General features: G+C 43.7%; 1 protein-coding gene across 1 annotated transcript in view; it reads right to left on the bottom strand.

Annotated features, from left to right (window-relative positions):
- KIF5C (kinesin family member 5C) overlaps positions 1-17,622 on the bottom strand; it is a 156,541-nt gene that overhangs the window by 84,235 nt on the left and 54,684 nt on the right. The window contains exons 3-6 of the mRNA XM_004757858.2: positions 11,784-11,857; positions 5,247-5,351; positions 946-994; positions 637-692 (exon numbers count right to left, since the gene is read on the bottom strand). Coding sequence (XP_004757915.1) covers positions 637-692; positions 946-994; positions 5,247-5,351; positions 11,784-11,857 — 284 coding nt within the window. The remainder of the gene's footprint in view (positions 1-636; positions 693-945; positions 995-5,246; positions 5,352-11,783; positions 11,858-17,622) is intronic.

Raw genomic sequence — 17,622 nt, 5'->3', positions numbered from 1 at the left:
ACTCTATTTGAAGACAGCTAAACATTCTCCCCTTTTTCCTCAAGAGGTGCAGAATAAGAGAAAGGCTGCCATGTGGATCCAACAGCTCTTCCTCCTTGCTTATGGCTTGAGTTCTACATCAAAGAGGAGTCTGCTAAAACCCAAAGAAACCCAGAAGTAAACCAGAAAAGAAATGTCCCCTTTTTCCTAGATGTTTAAGGACCTGTACATACTCAACAGCAATAGAAACAGAAAATAAAGAAAATCAGGGACAGAAAAAGAAATGGATGAGATTTTGCTTTGCTTTTCATGTGAGCCACCAACTTTAATTAGTCACTTTGAAGTTCTAGGCATAATGCTATGATAGGCTTCCTCTCCCTGCGAAGTATAGACAATTATCTCCACTATCAAAGCCTCTTGACATGTGAATAATAAATATCTGTTCACTTCACCACTTCTTACTCATGTGACTAGACCTCTGTGACACTTTCACACACAGATATGACTGAAGAAATTAAATGTCTATTTTTTATCCAGATGATATTAAATATAAAGAACATGATGAAACACCTACATACACTCTAAAACAATATTCTGGGCATATTTTGTAACAGTGCTGAGAGAGAAGTCAATGGCATCATCAAGTTTTCCTCATACCTTTACGTACGGGACTCTGTTTTTATCTTCATGAACAGCCAAGTTCGTCTTGGATACTGAAAATAAGGATGACAAAAGGCAGAGGAGAAAAGAAAAGTTAAAGATTCTGTATTGGAGGAAATTGTTACCAAAGATCTGCAAATCTAATAATCTCTTTAAGCCTTGGTTGAGAATAAGCAGATAGCATAAAGGTAATAAAACATCTCTATAAATTTTCATTAATTCCTTAAGCAGAAGAGCTATGAATCACTTTACCCTCCCTGGACCTTGTTAAAAAACAAATAGAGGACATATATTCAGGTTACTCACCATCAAGTAAGTCCCTGATTTTGTCCAAGTAGATCTCAAAATAGGAAACCTAGTTAAAAACAAATGGAGTTTGAAACAGAAATGCCATGCTGTATTTGAAGAATGTCATTATTAGAACTCATAAAAGCCTTTGTCATGCACAGCTAAGAAGAGCAGGAGCGGGGGGCAGAAAGCTAGATTCAGAAGCCTGCAGCAGAGCCCCATTCGACTCTGTGCTCTCCTGCTTCCTGCTAGGTCAGCCTGCTCTGAGGGCCCCTGCTCAGGGTGGACCCCTCCCTGCAGTACAGTGGGTCTTGTGGTCTGTGGTCTTGATTCAGGTGCTCCTTACACTGTGCGCTAGACAACCACTTACAGATGGACTCTACCCTTCACGCATGATGAGCACCAAGCAAACTTCTAGGTAGCACAAAGCCTGGAACAGAAAACGTTCTTGGCGGGTAGTTGTTGAAATCAGTTGGCATCTCCTCATGTGGGATGTTGACCCCCTTACCAGACCAGGTCCAAAACATTCACATGAAGGAAGTGGGGACGGGGATATGAGCAGTTTGCTTAGAGCTGCAAGAGCTCAGGGTAACGGGGAGACGGCTGCTGATGGTGGCCAGCTTTGGGAAGGCCAGGAGGGATTGGAACAAAATGGGATTTAATGAGAGAAAGACTCCACTGGGAGAGGGAAAGGAAGCCTTCTAATCGGGTATTCCCAGAGCCCAGTGCCAGTCCTGCCTGCGTCAGCATCACCCACAGCCTTCGTTGAAACTGCAAAGGTGGGAGCCCAACTGCACAACTCCTAATCAGAATCTCCCAGAACTAAGGAATTTGGCTCCCAAATTCCCTAGGTGGTTCTTACACTACCTGACACCTGAGAACAACTTTAACTAGAGATGTGACCGTGGAGATTTCATTCACATATAACTAGGACTATAGGCCTCGGTTTTCCCATCTGTCAAATGAAGCCATTGGACTTAATGATGTCAAAAATTCTCTCTAGGATTCTGCACTCTGTCTACACTTGCCTTCCACCTCCCAGATCAACTTTCTTTCCCTCATGTTCATGGGGTTTTTTTGGAAACCTAAACAAAGGAATCGACAAACAAGCTGTTGAGAAAGAAAAGAAGTTGAAAAAAACAATTGTAAAGCTGGGGTGTAACTCAACAGGTGAAATTCACCCCTGCATCCCAGCCTCACCCCTGCATCTCAGCTCTGAACCTCTGGTCAGGGGCAGCGAAGCCTCCCCAACCCAGCACTAGTCCTTACCCCTCAGTCCAGTTCCTTACTTAGTCTGTGTCCTGGAGCCTCCTGACTTCCCCGTTTCTCTGGGATCTGGGGTCTTGGCTTCGAACACTGGAATGTGTTGCTGGGCATCCTCTCCAAGTTGCCCGTCTGCCTAACAACCTGATCTTGCCAGATTATCTGTCAAAATCCCCAGTCACCAAGCGGTGTGCGTCATAGACAGACCTAGCTGACCTTGGAAAGACTCACTGCTCCTGAAAACTTCTCCCTGTGGCTGAAATCCTAGGGTCTGTTTGGCCTCTAATCTTACACATTTCTAATTCAGCCTCCCGGTAGCCAACTCAACCATGGTTCCAAACCATTCTGTGCATCTCAAAATTGTCTAGTTTTCATGAAGACTTCTGTTACCTTAGAGATGTACACATGTGTCCTTATTTCCATAGATTGCAGTCATAAATTACATATTAGCTAATATGGCAATTAAAATCCTAATCATGTTTAATATGAGAAGAGAAAAACCCCTCTGATTTATTAATTTATTAATTAATTTATTAATTAATTTATTAATTAATTAAGAAGATACTGGCTGCTTTTGGGGCACGGGGAGGGACGATTGTGGTTTTGTGCGTGCGTGTGTATGTGTGTGTGTGTGCGCGCGCGCCATTTCAAATACTTTGTGAGACCAGGTGGAAGAAAAATAAATATGTGTTGTTTTGCATTAAGAAAATAACATGTTCGGAAATAACATTTAAAGCCTCTATGGGGCTCACTTTAAGGAACAGATTTTCAAAACTGCTTTAATCAAGCCTCTTTTTCTTGATTAAGCCCGTCACCACTTGGTTCAAAACACGGAACAGTCAATAGCTAGTCTGCCCACTTGCAATTATGATCTATGAAGTAAGTGAGCATAACTACAAATGCAGAAGAGGAAGCCAGGGTGTAAAATTCAGCCCTGAAGACTTGGGTGCTCTTCCTTCTCCTCCCGACCCCCCCTTCTCCCCCACACCATGCTGGGGCAGTTTTTATCTTAATAAGATTCTAATACAAGACCCTATTTTGAGGGCAGTAATTGGTTTAACGTCTTACTCCAGGATTATCCCATAAGAACCCTACAGGAGTTTAAGGTATTTAAATGCACACGGCCTTAAAGATGTACTAAGCTCCTAAATCTTGATCCCATCAAAGCCAGAGGCTTCTGTATCCTTAGATATAAAGAACCCTGGCAAGGAGGAGAAACCTGTGTTAACCAACAAACGGAAAGAAAAGATATGAGAAGTAAAAAGACTTCCTGGATCTAATTTATGAAAGGCAAACAGCTGTTGCCTTGTTTTCATATAATTTAGGAAAGGTACATAGCAGAAATAAGGGCAGAAGTTTAAGATAATGAAAGAGGTGCCGCACATAGGTTGGTCAGATCAAGAGTCTAATCTTAGCTCTGCCAATAACCTGATATGTGACTTTGATCATCCAGCACTAAGTCTTGAAACTTCAGTTTCTTCATCTCTAAAAGGATGGGCCTAGTGCACTAAGGTCCCAGCCTCAAAGGGGCTGGTCAGCCTCTTGGCTCATCTGCTCTGCTCCAAGTCTTCTTCTTGGAACTGACCCCATCTCTTCTGCACACCCTGTCCACACTGTTCCCAGTCGCTGCGGTGAGGACCCAGCCAGCCATGTGCATCCTGCAAACAGCTTATCAGACTGGGGGCAACCCAACTGTACGCTAGGCCAATGAGCCCCTTCCCTGGGGAATTAGGAAATGGGAGTAGGGGATGTGGAATGGGAGCTGTCATGGTGGCTTTTCCCCCGACCCGCCTCCCCCCCAGAAAGATAAAGCAAGCAAACAGAAATGCAGGCACTGTAACAGGGATGGGGTTTCTTTCAGGGGTGATGAAAATGTTCTGGAATTAGATAGTGATAATGGTTGTACATTTTTGGAAATATACTAAAAACCAGACTATACACTTTAAAAAATGAACTTTATGGTACATGAATTATATGAATTATATCTCAATTTTTTTAATTTAAAAATTTATATAAGGGGGGGGTCTGGATTTCTTGCTTTTCTACAACCTCTGTGCCCCATGCCTACCAACAAATTTTGTATCTTGTAACAACTACCTCTTTTTGCTTAAACAAGTGACTTTCAGTCCGGTGAAAACAAATGAGTTCCAATGAATGTATCCCTAATATCCAATGTTATAAATTAACAGCTGTAATTAAGAGAAAAAATTTCTCTTTCAATTCAAATTTAAGTTGCAACGAGGTTCTGGTTTAAAACTTCAGGGACACTTGGGTGGCTCAGTGGGTTAAGCCTCTGCCTTCAGCTCAGGTCATGATCTCAGGGTCCTGGGATCAAGCCCTGCATCGGGCTCTCTGCTCAGCAGGGAGCCTGCTTCCCCATTTCTCTCTGCCTGCCCCTCTGCCTACTTGTGATCTCTCTGTCAAATAAATAAATAAAATCTTTTAAAAAATAAAATGAAATAAAAAAATAAAAACTAAAACAAAAACCAGGAAGGATAACACCCTTCGCCAACACTTGTCAGAGCATACTCCTCAAAACACTAGTCCATCATACCTCAAGAGGGGAAAAATATGAACACAGTCAAAGAAGCTGGAAAACGTCATCTGCTACATGTCCTCCTTGTAGAACTGGATTACATAATAGCATATTTAACTTGTGATGAACTTAACATTGTTCAACAAAACATTCTCCCAGCTTATTTCGCCCCATTAGCCTTTTTCCTGATAGTCCACCTATTAATAATATGAGGGACATGGAACACACTTTGGGAAATGCTGTCCTAACCCAATCATGGACACATTCCAGTCATATCTATAGAGATCCACTGGGTAAAGGGTAGAATTCAGACAACTATCAAGATGATTCTATCCTAAATAAGGCTTTTATTTTACTTTGATATTTCCTCAGTGTTCACCTGAGTCATTAAATAACTATGGCTTTGCTTACCATAGCATTTCATTTAAAATAGATAAAAAATCTTTTATGTATACATACAAAAAGGAAAATGAAAACGTGGTTTGGGGCCCAGTTTTTCTCTTTAATCAACAGCACTTACCTTGATGTGAAACTCCAGGTTTTCATCCATGGAATAGATGTGGTCAAAGATGTCATGTGCAATCCTTGGGATGATCCCCATGAGTTGAGGGTCATGTAGCTTCCCCTAGTGAGGAAAAAAACAAGCACAGGCAGCTAGAGTGCCAGGAAACATGTGGAAGAGAGAAGGAACCAAGCTGGGTTTCATAACAGAACTCCATGGAAGAGGGAGCGCGCGCGCACACACACACACACACACACACACACACACACACACACACACACAGAGTCAGATCCTTGGAGGTCCCCCTGACGTGCCAACAGCCCAAAAGCTCATGAAAATAACTCACCGTGTTCCTTTTCACCCAGTAGAAGGGAGCTTGTTCTGTCAGGTTCTAGGTCTTGAAAATATTTTTTCCAGCTGCCACTCAGGACAGCAAATCATTGTATGTAGTGAGAGTGTGGTAAGAAGGAGGGAAGGAAGACAGGAGGAGGTCTGGGATTATATGGGGACTATCACATACTAAATGTGGGTTTTGTTTTGAAATTTTTACAAACTGATCCAAATGTATAAGTCCAAATTAATTTGCCTTAATAAAGCCAACTTGAGAGCTGATAGACATTGATAGACTGATAGTCATCATTGCTCAAAAATTTAACAATAATTATTCTAGGAATACCTTCAGTATCACCTCACAAACCAATCAAGAAAAGCCATTTTATCAATTTCTTAAAAATCTGTAATTCCCAGCCCAAAATGTTACAAAAATTTTTTAGCTGGTTTCTTTTTAAATTTCTAATATTTAAATTTACTTGTAAGATGTTCTCTTATTCTTTTATCCCCCTTTTTTCTACCAAAGAGGCCCAGCCCTCCCTGCCCCATGCAGCCAGCAACCATCCTCCAACCCTAAGGGATTTGAGGGATATTTCATCTAAGGGATGAAGGTATAGATGAATTTTTCTGTGATTTGAGTTCTATCACTAAATCCATTTTTAAAGATCCAGATTTGCTGCTTCTGAAGACTTTCAAAAAAATATGCCATGATATCTGAAAGCAATTCCCAAACAAGAGCTCTAGAAGTATTTAAACAGCAGCCTCAGCAAGGACTTCCAGAGACCCTTCCTCACTCCCATGCTCCAAGTTCTGTCCTGTTCCCTGTTAAACTACACATCAATGCACAAACATGAAGTCTGCAGGCCTAAAGTAATCATTGGCAAGAAGAGGCTTCAGAAAGTTCTAAAACTCTAGGATCTTCAGAAAGTTCTAAACTCTAGGAAAAATGGAACTGGAAGAAAAGTACAAAACCCATTTACTCTTCTCTCAGCAAACTTTACCAACACTATGACTCACACCCTTGTTCTAAAATCTGCCCCACACCTGGAAGATCTGCTTTGTTTTCCTCAGTGAGATCTTCTGTATCCTCTGGGGGTTCACCACATAGTGCCTCTCTGACAGGTTGACTCTGAAGCCAACAATCTGAATTACCAAAAGCAAGAAATCATGTGGACTTGGGTGCTAAGCACTTTCTGGTTCTGAATCCTCCTTTGCACACCTGATCCACCTTCCACTCTTTTGAAAGCAAGAGAAAAGCTGAATTTAGATATATCTGGGCCCTGGCAAAGCTCTTTCACCTGGGAATGCCCTCGAATGCTAAGGATCCTAAATCCTGTGATGTGTTTATATGGCTTTTTGATGGTACAGCCCCTGAAGGCAAGATGGCCAGTGCATATATATATTTCTTCCATTGCTTATGACGCTAAGTACGGTGTCTCCTACATCGAATTATTGTAGAAGTTAAATTAAGCAGTATAGATAGAGGGTTAGAAATGATAAATATTAGCATTATATTATTCAGCTCAAATCAGGTTCTCATTAAGCAGTCGTCAAGGTTTATTTGACCTGAAGAGTCTGAAAATACATTTCTATCCTAGGCCATGACTAGACATCTCAGGAAAACAGCCCTCAATGACTGAGACTCAGAGTCTCTCAAATGTTGGTAAGCTTACTTCTCATAGGCCATTGTAAACATAAAATATTGGGCCCCACAGGCTCAGGACTGTGTAAATTGCTGACAGAAATGACATGGACTGTGAAAACACAGATCTCTGTCTAGTCAAATGTTGCGATACCACTGGGCCAATCCAGCTTGGAGATCTGAGGAGTGGCCCGCATGTTCCCCACAGAACCCTTCAATAATCCATCATAATCCTTTAGCTTCTACTCAATGGTCCACAGACAAAGAAAGATGAGAGATAACCCAAAAGTCATTTATAAATGACTCAAATCTGTTTCCCTAGATGCTTTCCCTTCCAAAAGATTTATCTTTCAATTGATTCCTAGCTTATACAAATACTGGCATCCCTTTGTTTGTTTTTGTCAGGGTAAGAACCAAGGCAGAACCAGGAATGAGTCTGGGACACTCCCTGTGTTGTTTCCCTGAAGCCCACACCCAAAAATCACATGAAAGGGCAGCACATGTGTATTTGGAGAAGGCATAAGGATACCTCCCATTCCCACAGAAGTACGACTAGAATCTAGTCATAGAAGTCATAGAAGTACTACTCAAATCTACCACAAGTTTCCAGGCTGGGATGCCTGATCTAGCTCATAAACCCAAGAGTGGTGAAAACTGAGCCTTTATGTTCAGTAAACTGAGCCTGTCAAGACAGTGTGTGTGTGTGTGTGTGTGTGTGGTATACGTGGTGTACGGAGTGGATGTGTGTGATGTATGTAGTATGTGGGGGTGAGTGGTGTTGGGGAGAGTGTTGATGTGTGTGTTATGTATGTATGAGATAGTCAGGTGTTTCATAAAGGTCTTCGCTCCTTCTTGCAAATAAAATATGCATCTACACATACGCAGTAGTCACCTTAGGCAATGAAAGGTGGTAAAAAAGCAGAGAGCTGTGGAAATTCAGAGCACAGGAGAGTCCTTTCCAGGTGGGGTGGTATGGGATGGCTTTGTTGAGAGACGACAAATCTTGAGAGAAGAGGAAGATGAGGATGGGCAAAGGCAATGCAGCAGGGGTCCTGAGAGGACAGCAATGGCCCAGGAACTGAAGAATACTAACCAAGGCTCCCTTCCAGAGAGCCAGGGCAATTTCAATTGGCTGAAGGATTGGGATAGATTTGGGTAGCAAAGGAACGTCCCACTTCATCATCCTCTTTTCTCTCAGAAAACAAAAAGAACATTTTTATACTTGTATCCTACATAATCCTCTTCAAAAACTTCTCCCACTTCTGAATGTGGCCTTCTCGGGGTACATGAAAGAAGAAACCAGATGCAGGCCATCAGCCTCAGAACAAGACTCCCTTTGTTCTAGCCCCAGGTGCCTCCTCAACCTCCCAAGCAGGACAGTTTCCTGAAACACTTAAGATGGGAAAGCAGGCAGCCTGTCAGCTCACACGAGCACCAATGCACTCGGACAGGCTCATTAAAAATCACTTGGCAGGCTCAGCTCAGCAGTGGGGGGGGTTGCACCATTCCATGGGCTCCAGGTGTCCCTTCGGGCAGAAGGAAAAACAGTGTGTCTCCATCCATCTAAATCTGTGCCAAAGAGGGCCACAAAGCAAAGCCCAAGGCCCACAGAAGCTCTTCCCAGCACCACAGGCCAAACAAAGGTCCAGCCCTCTCTTCTCCGTACAGTCGGCACCCGCAGCAGCCCTCCTCCCACCCAGCGCTGGAACACTGGCCGCACACGCCAGGGCCCAGCTCATGCCAGTGTCCTACCAAGCCTGGCATCAGTGTTTCCTATTTTTACTGAGAATCCACCTTAAATGCTGCATCTTCAGAATTTCATCTTTCCAGTTTTACGTAGGCTTATCTGTTTGTTCTACTCAATAGAAGGTAATGGAACCACCATTGGATGTCAGACCAAAAATGAGGGGATTAAAATGAAAAACAGCTTTAAAATGTGAGAGCTCTGTCCATTCAGGGAGTTGACATCCCCTTCCAAAAGCCTTTGAAAGATCACAATGTGTAATTCCAAATACATAAAATCCGTTCAGATGGTGCAAGCCCTGCAGGGTTTTATTTTTTATGTTTTGTTTTGTTTTGATTTGTTTTTTTAATTTAATTGCATTCCGGGGTCCTGGATTTCTCGGTCTCCCACAGTCTCTACAACTTCAGCTCGGGGCTTCTCTTTTCCTCTAAAATCTCTTCAATCTATAATCACTGGATAGAAAGAACCAGACTAAGTGTGTGTGTTGGGAAGGGGGGCGGTCTAGGAAAGGGCTCCCAACCCATTCCTTCCTTCTAGGATCTTCAGAAGTCATAGTAAAGAAAAGTACCCCTTGCAATCAACCTTTTAAAACTGATGTGGATGAAAAAACTACAAAATCTGAATAAATCTACTGTGAGAGTAACCTGCACAGAAGCCAGTTCCCCTAAGGTCCCCAGCTGAGCATGCTGCAGGCCTCATAAGGCTCATGCTGTGTGAGACGCCCAGGGCTCCCAGTGCCCTCATTTAACAAAACACCTCCTATTTCCATTTTAAAGAGCTGGCATTTGTCTTTGCCATCTCCTTACACCCACGGATTCACCCCTCCCCAACATACATACACACACACACACACACACACACACACACACACCACAAACTATGATTTTACTCTGGGGACAGGTCTCTCCTTTGATGGTTTACATTTTAAATTTCTGACATACAGCAAATAACTGTATTTTCCAAAGATGAATTAATCCCAAAGCTAAAAAGGTCACTCTTATAAACAGTCCCTATGATTTGGGGGATGGTAACTATCGCATTTTCTGTTGTTATTTTGTATATTGTTCGGTAATGTTTCAAAAACCTAGAGACTGACGGACATCGTCGTGAGATGCGCTGCACACACACCACCCCCCCATGCCTTATGGCCTATGAAGGAGCTTTTGTCATGGCTACTGGAGTTGCTGGTACTTGGGAAATACAGAACTGCAACTTTGCTAGTGCCTGGAAGGTTAAGTGTTTGGGGCCCAGTAAGAGAGGCAGGCAAGAGGATGTGCCTGCATCTCCAAGGGGTATTGCATGAGAACATGAGATGCAGAGAAGAGCGTGACCAAGGCTCAGGTGTCAGAGAACGGTCCTGCTCCGCCCAGAAGCAGTGGTAAACAAATTTCATGCTTCCTTTAATCTGTGAGATCTCGGAGCCACTGTCCCCCATTCCCCCCAACGAATGGTTGAAAGTGAGTCAACACAACAGAAATAAGATCCCCCAGAGTCACAGGCACACTTAGAATCGGTGTGAGCAGAACATCAGAGCCCCAAGGGTTTTAGCCTTGTGTCTTTGAAATCTCCTCTTCAATAGGAATGATTCATAAGCTAAACCGATTCTGCAGCAGACGTCTCTCAGTAACATTCCCAGGAGGGTACTGTCAATGAAAATCGTAAACTTGAAGGATCAAGGATTCATCTTACCCTGCTGCTTGTAAGCTGAGTTCCCCAAACTTCCTCTGCACAGTGTCTTATAATAACCACTCTTCTACTTCTGCTCACCTGTCAGGCGGGCCCAGCCTAGAGAAGAGTATCCGGCCCTGAAGGGCTTACAGGAGGCCATGGCGAAAAGCAGGAAAAGAAGAGGTAAAGGGGCCAATTTTATCTGTAGCTGTGTCTTGTCTGGAAGACAGCCTGGAAGACAGCTGCAGGCTCCACAGCCAACACTCTGAGCTGGGCTCACACCTTCACACCCCCACAGAGGTCAGGTGTGCACACCAATGACAGAGGAGGCTGCAAGCTAGTTCCTACTGTGCATGCAGGGGGCTGGGGTACACTGGATGGCCCAACCCACACACAGGGTTGGCCACGGTCACCTCGAGGCTATCAATTTAACAAGTGTTTTATCAAACCCCTCCTAGAGGAACAGCCACTGTTCCATGCACTAGAAACTTGAATAAACAGGTGAACAAGACGATGATGTCTGTGCTAGTGATGCCTACGCTTTATAGGATGCTGAAATTTTGCTTAGTTGTAGGATCTTTAGAATTTTCAGCCAAATTTGGAAGCTTAAAATTGTGTGAAATCATCCCATTTTAAGCACTGCCTGCAATTAAAAAATACATATAATAATAATAATTTTTTTAAAATATAAAAACACAAGGTGTGCAGGCAGAATAAAAATATGTCTCTGGGCTGAATTTGGTCCATAAGCCAACTTCTTTGCATCTCTGTCCTATGGTTTTTTATTTCCTCTGAGGAAATTCACCTCCCTAGAGTGGCCCTTCTTAGCATAAATGATTCTCACAGCAGACTTTCTCAGTGAGATTAGCGCTGCAGTCCATAAGGATACTCACACCACTGTTTAGCTTACTGATGACTATTTTAAAAGAATGTACTATTACCATTTTGAGAGCGCCACCAACAAAGGATTTTCTTTGAAATTCTGAACTCCTGGGATTTTATTATCATTATTTTGAAACTCCACAATGCCAAAATGAATTGGTCAGACATGACCGGTCCCTTTACCGTCTCTCGCTTCACAGTCAGGGGGCTGCAGGCACCCGACTGTGGTTGGTCGTACAGAGCTACTGAGCCACCCGCGAGGATGCTTCCCATCAGGCTGCAATCGTACCTCCATGGTGTGCGTCTTTCCTGATGAGGTCTGTCCATAGGCAAAAATCGTCCCATTGTAACCTTCAAGGACATCTGCAGGCAAGAAAAAGAAATTAAAATTAACTCATTACTTTGATCGTACGCTTGTGTTGGTTCCATATTTTAAAATTACATATTCCAAATGGCCCATCTCATTTTTCACACAAATGATGTATTTCAACTACATTTGCATTTTAAGTAGAATTGTGAGATAAAAGCAGAAATGAAGGCCTCCACTGTTCCCCAAATAAGAAATGTAGTCACATTCCTACAGAATATATTAATGAAGAGGCAAAAAAAAAAGAAAGACATAGACACTCTCTCCCAGTAACATCAATATTAAGACAGATATCGAACAGTAGTACACTTCCTTTTCAGCAGAAAGATACTCAAGTTTTCTTCTCTAAATTGATCTCCTGAGATCAGTTGGAGGAAGAAAAACATTATCAGTGTCCTGACTCTCTGGAGTGAGGTATAGAATAGAATTTCTTTCCCAAAGATCTGATTTGGGTCAGGTGAAATGCCGGCGCAGGCGAGCTCCTGGGGGAGGTTTTTCAGGAAGGCGGCCCGGAGCCCCTTGAGAACGGAGCTAGTCCAGAGCTGGGGAGAAGGACAGGGCCCCACTCTGTAAACCCAGCCACACGGGGACAATCCGATCGGCCCAGAAACGCCGGGGCCCTCAAAGTTAAGGCCTCTGTTTTTTCAGTGATGGTGCTGGCAGGATGGCCGAGGCCCATCAGCATCGGGAATTTCTTTTAATTACACAATGAGCACACTGTGCAAAGCCCCCCACTCGGCAGGCCGGCTTCCATTTCACACAGGGACAAGGGGAAGCATGCGGACAGACGCTGCTCCGCACTGGAGCTTATCTGTGGGAATTCCTTCAAAGCAGCTGAGGTGATTAAAATATATTTAGCACTCGTTTCCCTCAGTCCTCCTTCATCTGCATCAAATCACCGAAAGGTAAATAGTACATGATTAATATCCCTGACCCAACAGCTGTACATAAGGGAACGAAGTCTCATTCCTGAAAGGGCAGTGGGGGCGATAAGAAAATGTACTCACATTCTTACAGAATATGTTAATGAAGAGGCAAAAAAAAAGTGGCAATTCCCTTCACCACCTCTCTGAGGAACCCCCTACTGAGGTGTCCTCTTCAGGGCCCCTGGCTCCTTCCCTCATCAGGCCAGGCCACCAGCTCCAGCTAGTTCAGGTCCTGATTAGGCTGGTTGGTTGGTGGTTTTGATCTCTCCAAATTTCATAATGCCAGTTAATTTGTGTTGTTTTGTTAGCTTTTCTAAAAATTTTTTCAATTTACATGTTATTGATCTGAGGTTACTGGAGTGTGCACTGGGGTCAGAAAAGAAAGTGGGATTTTCCTTAAGGAAGCTAAAAAAGAGAGAGAGAGAGAGAGAGAAATTCAGCAGCAGAATTTTTTTTTTTTTTTTAAATCTTAGCAGCCCTCCAGAGTTTGTGTCAAGCTATATTGAGAGAGAGGAGGGAGAGAGAGAATGTTCACACATATCAAACTTCTGGTAATGGTTTCCTTGGGAACAGAAGCAAAAACTTGAAGACCACAATGTAAGGGTTGGGGGTTCAAGCTTCAGTTTTCACAGAAATGCCAACTTGCTCAGAGAACAGATTCAGAGTGGAGAGCCTCTAAATAGCCATGAATGCAACATGCTTTGAGGGACACAAAGAAAGAGGCTCCCATCCTGCGGGTGTACCTTTAAAATTCTATATTCGTGATATAAACAGCTCTGGGCAGTTGGAATGCTAGCCACAATCACAGCACTAAAGCTTCTGTTTATCAGAAATCAAACATCTCCCCCTAAACACCTACACCTCCCGGTGTAGGAGGCACTCTGGGACATACCAGCCCAGGCATTATTAGATCAGGGGTAAGGAGGCCACGGCCAAGGGTCCAGCTCCCTCTGCTCCCCCTCAGAGGCTGCCGGCGACCCTGCAAGTGCACATGCACACAGAAGGGGGCGCTGAGCAACGTGCCACACCCTAAAGAAAAGCCAGCTCAGAGTCAGTGCCCCACGGACAAGAGAAAACCTGGCACGTTTCCTCTAATGCCACCAAGCAGTGTGGCCGGTGCACCTAAATTAGGCACCCCTGGACGGGGTCCACACCTCTAAACCCAACTTCCCTGGGCAGAATGCACAATCCTACTAACTCCTAGTTAGCTGCTGCTCCCAGGACTCCTGCAGGGTGAGGCCTGGGACACACACGGGAAAACAAAGCTCAGGGAGAGCACTACTTGTCTTAGGGCAGGGAGCCAAGGAACACAGGAGGCGCTACTTGGAGAATCCTTGACTGTTTGTTGCTGCTATTTCAACACGGAGTGCAACTATTATTATTTTTTTTTTAAAGGAAAAGAGAGTACATAAAACTCCATCAGAACAAATGCTGCTTAGTCTTTAAAGTACTATTTACAGTCATGTTGCAATTAATTCATTGTTGCAGAACCTATCTCTAGTGCTCAAGGTTGAACAGAGCCGATGCCTTCTTTCAACTCAACTGTGACTTAAATGGTTATTTAAAAAAAAAAGATAGAAAAAGCTCTTTGAATCCAATGTTCTCAATTTTCTTCCAAACTCAAGGTTGTAGGGCCAGTGTGTTTACCCGGTCTATGTCTGATTATCAGGGGAGAGGAGAGGCAGGAGGGAAAGTGAGAGCACACTGTGCATTTGGGTTGGACCACTGAGGTGGAGGAGGCCGGAGCACACGCCCAGGAAGGCAGGATGGAAGAGCGGCACGATGAGCCGATGAGCCACCCAGCACCCCCACCCAACCCTGATGGAAACAGCCCACAAAAAGGCACTTTCATCACACTGAATGACAGTTCCTGGGCCCAAGGAAAGCATTTGTTTCAGAGCCTCTCCCGTAGCAGAATGACGGTTTCTGAGCACCAGCCGCAGAGCCAGGAACCAGCCAGACAGAACCTTGCTTTGTGATGGGCTCTGGCGTGATATGACCTCAGCTCACACCACAAAGCTAGTGGCACCCACAAACACAGCACACATCTATCCGGCAGCCAAGCAAACCCAAAGAGAGGTTCTGCAGCAGGTGGGAAGAGCCTTCTCACCTCCAGAGAGGGGGGCGAAACTTGAAAATACTTCTCGCCTCTTGCTATAGACTTCAGAAGCCAGTTTTCCACCCTAGATTTTGCTAGTTCTGAGTCCAGATCTTCCTAGAGCAGAAGAGTTACTTGTACTCTTGGGTAAGAATTTGAGGATGTAATCATACAAGTTCCTGAGAAGGCATGGCCTCGTACCAACTCCCCAAATGAAACGGTGGCCTGTCAGTGGCAATAGTGACAGACAAGTCATCCCTGCCTTGGAGCCCTAAGTCTCTGGCTGTCCAACAAACTACTCAAGTAGGCATATGCCTCAAGGCAGCCCTGCTGAACACTAGTGGCAAACCAGAATGGTGGGCCAGCCAGTCTGAAGGGAAGGGCATCTTCAGAATGGACATGCATCTCACTGTTGGGAGACAGGCAGGGCCCCCCGAAGGCCACCTGCCACAATCTCTCCCTCTCTCTCCTCTCCCCTTTACCCGTGGCCATTCCTATCCCTGTCCTTTTGCAATGCTTGGTTAATAGTCCATGTGGCCTGATAGAAAAGTAACAACTCATAAATTGTTACTAAATGCTCATTATGAGCTCTCCAGAAAAGTGGGAGAAGAAGAGTGTAGAAAAATTCAAGGAAGACCGGCAAAACTCAGGCTCAAATTCCAGCCTCACCAACCCCTAACTGACCTGGGCAAGTCATCTAAGTTCAAATGCCTCTTTAGTACAATGGAACCAATAATGCCCATACCTCATAAAATTGTTGAGACTTAAAATATGATAACATACGTAAAGTACATAGATGGTGCCTGACAGATAATGCTACCCAAATAGATATACTTCTTCTTAAGAGTCACATATAATATAATAAAACATATTTATAGTATCCTGAGCCTGAAACTTGTCAGTGAATCCACATTGCCTGGAGGATAAAACCCATCCATCTCCACCAAACTCTGATCTAGCCTATCTTTTTAAGTTCTGGCCCCCCAGTACCTTGTAACACTCTAAGTTGCCCAAACAAGCCATATAATCTGTGTCTTATGATTTTGCTGTTCCTTGTGCTTATACAGAATGTAGACATATTCTAGAGTCTACAGGACCCAACCCTTCCAAGAAGCCTTCCTTAATTCTCTAAACCTCATCCCCATTCACCAAAATCAGTCCCCCATGACTTCCTTCTGTGGTTCCACAGCATTCTGCACACAGCCAGTTTAAAGCATGTACTCCCCACAGGTACAAGAACTATGGGTGCCTCCGTCTCTTTCCCTATTCATGATTTCATGATGCTTTCTGCAGACAGTCTTTTTTTTTTTTTTTTTTTTTAGATTTTGTTTATTTATTTGACAGACAGAGATCACAAGCAGGCAATAAGGCAGGCAGAGAGATAGAGGAAGGGAAGCAGGCTCCCTGCTGAGCAGAGAACCTGATTCAGTGCTCCCTCCCAGGACCCTGGGATCATGACCTGAGCCTAAGACAGAGGCTTTAACCCACTGAGCCACCCAGGCACCCCTGCAGACAGTCTTATATACCTTTGTAACTCTAATCCCTAGCAGTGCTTACTCTACATGGTAAATACTATCTCTGCAAAAAGGAATGGGTAAAAGAAACAATCAAACAAACGAAGCCTAAAGAAATCAGATCTAGAAAACAAGGAACCACCTTCTCTAGCCCTGTACAGTCCACATCAAGTTAATTTGAAAGGCAAATGCCCAGAGTGACTTCTGTAGAGTGGGAAATAGTTCCTCGTACTTCAACAATAGCAAGCAGTAACCATGGTTTTTAATTCCTAGCGCGTCCACAGAAACCTTCCTATTTACCATGCTGAGAGTCACAAATCCTATAAGCTTTTCTGGAAGAAATGAAGAATTCTACATACTCTTTCAGACAACATTTTAGAAAAACACACACCAGACAAAGATGGGAATGTGGGAGGTACCAGAATTCTACAATCAAATGTTTGAAATATGTTTTGAAAAACCCAGTGAAGTTGAAGGGAATGAAAAAACCAAGAGAGAAAAAAGCTATCCAGTTAAAAGGAGTCTTCCTGATCTCAAAAACGTTAAGGGTTCAGAGAGCCTTGAAAGAAACGCTCGCCAGTCCACTACATTACCATGAATCGTGGGGGCTGCGGTAGCCTTCAGATGTTATCTGATTGAATTTCTGGCCTCTAGAAAAAGAGACCCCTACAGTGTCACCTTCCTTTCCTGATTTAAATAGGGCTTGTCATGGCAAAAGAAACCTCAGTTGTGGGCTGCCTGGATGGCTCAGTGGGTTAAGTGTCTGCCTTTGGCTCAGGTCACGGTCCCGGGGTCCTGGGATCAATCCCCTGCGTCGGGCTCCCTGCTCAGCAGGAAGCCTGCTTCTCCCTCTCCTGCTCTTCCTGCTTGTGTTCCCTCTCTCACTGTGTCTCTCTATCTCTGTCAAATAAACAAATAAATAAAATCTTTAAAAAAAGAAAGAAAGAAAGAAAGAAACCTCAGCTGTACCTATTAACTATTCTAAGGAGTTTTTTCTTATACTTATGTGTTTTACCTTGCTGATGCATACATAACATGGCCACTTCCCCTCATGCTAGCCTCAGTGGATATTAAAAAAAGTTAAATTAGGCCTTCATCACCCCCCATTAGTTTCCTTTCAAGGAAGAAGAAAGAACTCTTTATTGTTACAAAATGAGTATGCTCACATTACATTTATAGCGTCTGAAAACTATCTGTTTATCATATCATGTCAGAGCCTAATG

The sequence above is a fragment of the Mustela putorius genome, unplaced genomic scaffold (assembly GCF_011764305.1).
Source record: "Mustela putorius furo isolate JIRA1106 unplaced genomic scaffold, ASM1176430v1.1 tig00003867_pilon_pilon_pilon, whole genome shotgun sequence".
Taxonomy (NCBI): domain Eukaryota; kingdom Metazoa; phylum Chordata; class Mammalia; order Carnivora; family Mustelidae; genus Mustela; species Mustela putorius.
This window is presented reverse-complemented; position numbering and strand designations above follow the sequence as displayed.